Genomic DNA, 6,171 nt, shown 5'->3' with positions numbered 1-6,171 from the left:
ATTTCATTTTATACAAACATGGAAAGTTACTTTTGAATGTTCTCTGAATGTTCTAAAATAAGTATTAACATTTAAAAAACATCAGATGAACGTGAAAAAAAAAACATTTCGGGAAGAAAAAAATATATTTTTAAATGTTTTTAGAACATTTTATTTCATCATATTACAAACATTATGGAAAGTTACTTGTGAATGTTCTCAGAATGTTCTAAAACAAGTAGTAACATTTAAAAACGTTAGATAAAGGTCAAGTTAAAATGCTTCAGGAAAAAGTACAAGTTTTTAGAACATTTTTAAAGACCTGTAACGTTGAACGAACGTTCTATTAACGTTACTGGAAGAATGTTTGTTCAAAGCTATGAGAGAACCTTACCAGAACGTTCTGACAACGTTCATTATTAGCTGGGTCATTTAATATCTTAAAATGATAAACAATTATGAAATGCAAAACTATTCATAAAACAAGAAGAACAAAAATGCTTTAATAAAACATGACAACTTTCTTCAGCTTGACATTTATGGAAAGTTTTTCTTCTCTTGACCCAAGTTTAACCTTTCAGATCAAATCAGTTATTTGTGTAGAGCCTTGTCTTAATGTCTTACGTTTTGGTTTTATTGTATTTATAAAACTACTCCACAAAACCAACATAACAATCTTGATCACCAAAAAGCACTAGAAAAAGGTGTTTATGTGATTGGACTTTGACTTTAACCTTACACTCTAAAAAATGCTGGGTTAAATATAACCCAGCGCTGGGTTAAAAAGGGACAAACCCAGCTATTGGGATGTTTTGACCCAGCGGTTGGGTTGTTTTGAACCCAAACGCTGGGTCAAAACAACCCAATAGCTGGGTTTGTCCCTTTTTAACCCAGCATTTTTTAGAGTGTATAAGTCACTATGGCTGTGACACATCTAGCCCTGTCTGCACTATAGCGTAGTCCTGCGTTATGAAATATATTACCATAATTAGAAATGACAAACAATGAACCCATGGTTTTATGAAAAAAAAAATCTGACTGAAATCTCCTAAGTTTTTGCTGAAAACATCACTGAGATATTTTTTTTATTATTTATTTATTTAATCAGTGATCATCACTTGTTTTTTTGTATAGGTGAAACTATAAAATCCTAATAAATGAATGTGGGCCTCCACAATAGTAAGATACATTATAAAAAGCTTTAATTTTTATTACAGTTTTACTGTGGTAGAGGAGATTTTGGCAGGACCTGTGGTCAAGTTTAGCATGGCTCTTTTTGTACATTGAACCTTGTATTACTTTGAAGATTGATTCTTTTTATGTAGATTAGAGATTCATGTTAATCCATAAAAAGTATTTTTCAGTTTTCAGTTGGGTAACTATTAACTTTTGTATTATAAATTTATGTAAGTATAACGTTTTGAGGTTTGTTAGTAGCACCAAATTTTCACAAAAAGGTTAAATGGAATATTATTGTAAAATAGATAAAAAATTATGACTTAATCTCAGATTCTCAATAAATCTATCTATAAATCATACTATCAACAGCTGGAAAATACATTTTTACCACAATCTTAGGAATAAAATGTTAAATATATATATATATATATATCAGGCGAATGATATATGAACAAACCCCTCTGTAAAACCTTCAGAATATAGATAGAATATAGATTTAAAAAGTTTCTTATGAAACATTCCTTTTTTTTTTACTTTGAAAAATATATGTATTTTTTTACATTTTAAGTGCTACTGAAGTGGAGATTTCTGGAAAATAAGTGAAAACTTACGGCCTTTAAAAATATGTATTGTAATACACTGTAGACACAAAAAAACAGAAAACCTTTATTGTAGCTTGTCAAAGACTGAAATGTGAAATACATGAGAACCAATATGAAATGTGAGACTCAAAGTTTACTCGTAACCGAGACTCGTCTTCTGAATCATCCAAGGAAAATTCACTGTTTCAGTTTTGAAACCCTGAAGATCTGTCAGTTTTGTGTCTGTGCAGCTAATTTTAAACATAAAAATATGTGATGTATTTAAATATATCTATATAGTTTTAGCTATTTTAGTTCTTAAACTAAATGAAAATTCGAAATGTTGACTTTATTGGCAACTGACTGGTTTGTTTAGATTTTTGATTTTTTTTTCTTCTTTTATTTCAAGTAACGGATTTTTAAAAATTGTTTTAGTTTTAGTTAATTATATCAACATTTTTGAAAGACACTAAAAACAGAAAACCTTTATTGTAGCTTTTATATTTTCTTTTCTTTTTTTATTTTAAAGTAACTAATTTTTTAATGCTTTAGCTTTAATGATATCAACACTTTGAAAGAACACTAAAGACACTAAAAAACTGAAAACCTTTTTTTGTAGCTTGTCAAAGACTAAAATATGAAATACATGAGAACTTATGTAATTTAAGACTCAAAGTTTACTCGAAACTGAGACTCGTTTTCTGAATCATCCAAGGGAAATTCACTGTTTCATCCTCTAGTTGAGTTCAACAGTACAAAAAAAAATCTGTAAATTTTTTGCAGCTAATTTTGAACATAAAAATATGTAATATTTAGTCATTTTGTTGTGTGTTTAGGTCATTTTTATTAGTTTATATTATTACTTTTTATTTCAGTTTTAGGTATTTTATTACTTCAACGTGAAGTAAATGAAAATTTGAAATGTTGCCTTTTTGGCTGTAGCTTGTCAAAGACTAAAATATGAAATACATGAGAACTTATGTAATTTAAGACTCAAAGTTTACTCGAAACTGAAACTCGTTTTCTGAATCATCCAAGGGAAATTCACTGCTTCATCCTCTAGTTGAGTTCAACAGTATACAAAAAAAAATCTGTAACTTTTGCAGATAATTTTGAACATAAAATATGTAATATTTAGTCATTTTGCTGTGTGTTTAGGTCATTTTTATTAGTTTATATATTATTACTTTTTATTTTATTATTTTTTACATTCATTATTTTATTACTTTATATATATTTTATATATATTTGTTTCATCATCTAGTTGAGTTGAACATAAAATATGTAATGTTTAGTCATTTTTATTAGTTTATATATTATTACATTTTATTTCAGTTTTAGTGATTTTATTACTTCAACTTGAAGTAAATGAAAATTTGAAATAAAAATTTTTTTTATTATTTTATTTGATTTCAAGTAATGAAAAGGTTTTGTTTTAGTAATGATATCAATTATATCAACACTTTGAAAAACACTAAAAAAACAGAAACAGAAAACCTTTTTTGTAGCTTGTCAAAGACTAAGATATGAAATACATGAGAACATAAAGTTTAATACTTAAAAAAAATTCTACCAACGTGGGTAAATTTGACCCTAAATACAAAAGTTGTACCCAGTTTTTGAACACAACAGGAGGGTTAGTTATGTCTATGTTGTTTAGTGAATGCTCACGGTTATCTGTAAAGCAAAGCATGCAAAGGCTAATGGCTACTTGACTTTTGTCATTGAGAATGACAGCAAGCCTCTCAAGACGCAATGCAAACTGACAAATGATAGACATTTGACGCTGATGGCCACATCTGTCTTGTGTTTGTCTGTTTTTAGCCCTGTCTCACTCTGAAGGACATCCTGGAAGAGAGCAGCCATCAGCACAGTGATCACACGCACACAGAGCTGGACGCCGTGATGGGAAACGTCCTCTATCACGCTCTGCGTGGAGACTGCATGAAAACACACCACCTTCCTGAGCAGCAGTACTTCCTGGATTACATCTTCAGCCATTACGGCTCTGGTAATCTCACGCTTCATGGTATGATAGTCCTACAATAGTTCGGCATCAGTATAATATATGGTATAATCTATGGAACTGTTGTGATCATGTTTGGTTTTTGATAATATTATTCTCCTCAGATTTTGAGGGGCTTCTAAAGGTTTTAAACCTGGGTGGAGAGGAACATGACCATGATGACCATGATGCTGACGAGCACAGCACAGAGACCCACAGGCAGAGGCATCTGGATGCTCATCGGACCAACAACAGCTGGGACACGGTAATCCTGGGATTTCCAAACATTTTTGTCAGCTGAACCGCTTTGACCTACAAGATTTTCTTCAAGTCCTCTGAAATTTTAAGTTAATATATTTAAAGATTTAATAATTTAACGTAGAATAATTAATCATTTAACAACACATTCACATGTTAACATTTCTCTGATGTCAGTTAATGGTCACATCATGAAACACAGGTAAGAAAATATATATGTAAATCTCAAAGTAAAAAAAAAAAGTATATATATTATTAATGGTCACATAAAAAGGATTAACAAATAAAATATTTATATTTAAATCATTTTTAGTAAGTTTTTATTTTAATCGTTTTTTTTCCCAAAATTGTTGTTTTATTTTATATATTACTTTTTGCAGTTTAAATCAATAATTTTTCATCAGCCCTAGTTTGGGAAATCTTGCGGTAATAAATCATGCAATAATTAAGCACATTTCAAAATACAGAAAAAAACGTATTATTATTATTATTATTAGTGGTGGTGGTCCCATGAAATGCAAGTTAACAAATAAAATATTTTGTAATAAAATATAACAAAATAAATGAATAAAATTAAATATTTATATAATTTTGAGTAAATCTTTATTTTACTGTATCATTACTTTTTGCATTATTAAATGATTAACTTTACATCAACTCACAAGTTGTGGTAATCAATCATGCATTAATTTGAACAAACCTTAAAGTAACACATCTGGACACATAACTGATCTCACACCATTGTTCATCAAAGGGACTGTTATAGCTATAAATGAACTTTGATTTTATGACAAGGGTTCGCTGAATGCATGACCTGTGTTGAATTTCTTTGAATTGCATTTCGCTTTCTATTATTCAAATTTTAATTCCTGATTCTGTGCTTCGCTAAACCTTACAGCAACATAAAAACATGTATTTTTCCCTGTACATTCTATAGTTTTATGGGGCATCATGGGAAATCTTTGCAAGCCACAGAAATCCAATCATTTAGCCGTGGCACTTGACGAAGAAAGCAATCATGTGGCTGCGTGAGAAATTATTACGAGGCCTGTAACATGAAGTGTCAGCGGCCGCTAATGTTTCTTTCTCTTGATGGATCTTGTGACATACGCGTTTCATCTGTCCCCAGTCATAATCACAGCCAAATTAAGAGTGCATGTGCTGACGAACGTCCAGCTCATTTTTAGTCATGATGAATATTTCCAATTTCTCTAAGCTCACACGGCGTCTAAATAAGACCTGTCGTCTGACATGCGTGGAATTAATAATTCAGCAAACAGTAAATGCGAGTGTTTCACGCATGATTATCAGAGCAGCGGCGCCGCTATGGTGTGAAATGAAATATTCATGCGGAAATATGTTTTGTGCATTTGCATGTCTCAGTGTGGATTCTGTTGCGCTCGCAGGCCTGTTTTAGCGCTGGAGACCTGTTGAGGATTCACCGGCTGAACTCTTCATCACTGAGCAGAGATCAGTTCACACAGATCAGCCCTGCTCTGATTCAGCAGATCCTCAGCGGAGGCTGTTCTGAGATCAGTCCCGCACCCGTCAGCCCGGATTCACTCAGCACTGCCGAGAGTGAGTCACCTGTTCATACGCTGTAAATATATTTCACTGATATGACATATAATAAATTATATTATTATATCATTATATCATGTCATTATATGATTAAGTGATATGATATATAACTGATCTGATATAATGTTAACTTTCTTTAAAAAAAATTATAACCACCATAATAATACATAATTGTAAAAGCTTTCAAATTGCAAATTGGCTTTTCCATGAAACATGGCTAATAAACACGATTGGATGAATCTCATGAAAAATATATTACATCTCACCCAAAAAATCAAAAGAAAACAATTATCTTCTGCTTAAAGACAATCAGACTTATTTTAAAGTTTTTTTTTCAATATGACATTGTTTCATTTGATATTTACATTTACACTTTAAAATACAGAAAATATTAGTAATGTTAATAATACAAATGTGACCCTGGACCACAAAACCAGTCATAAGGGTCAATTTTTCGAAATTGAGATTTATAGATCATATGAAAGCTGAATAAATAAGCTTTCCGTTGATGTATGGTTTGTTAGGATCGGACAATATTTGTCCGAGATACAACTATTTGAAAATCTGGAATATGAGGGTGCAAAAAAA

The 6,171-nt window shown here is 30.8% G+C and overlaps 1 protein-coding gene across 1 annotated transcript in view; it reads left to right on the top strand.

Annotated features, from left to right (window-relative positions):
* LOC107706569 (zinc transporter ZIP4-like) overlaps positions 1-6,171 on the top strand; it is a 27,304-nt gene that overhangs the window by 6,687 nt on the left and 14,446 nt on the right. The window contains exons 2-4 of the mRNA XM_016510323.1: positions 3,564-3,768; positions 3,870-4,009; positions 5,409-5,580. Coding sequence (XP_016365809.1) covers positions 3,564-3,768; positions 3,870-4,009; positions 5,409-5,580 — 517 coding nt within the window. The remainder of the gene's footprint in view (positions 1-3,563; positions 3,769-3,869; positions 4,010-5,408; positions 5,581-6,171) is intronic.

The sequence above is a fragment of the Sinocyclocheilus rhinocerous genome, unplaced genomic scaffold (assembly GCF_001515625.1).
Source record: "Sinocyclocheilus rhinocerous isolate Xijiao unplaced genomic scaffold, SAMN03320098_v1.1 scaffold775, whole genome shotgun sequence".
In the NCBI taxonomy this organism is placed as follows: Eukaryota; Metazoa; Chordata; class Actinopteri; order Cypriniformes; family Cyprinidae; genus Sinocyclocheilus; species Sinocyclocheilus rhinocerous.
This window is presented reverse-complemented; position numbering and strand designations above follow the sequence as displayed.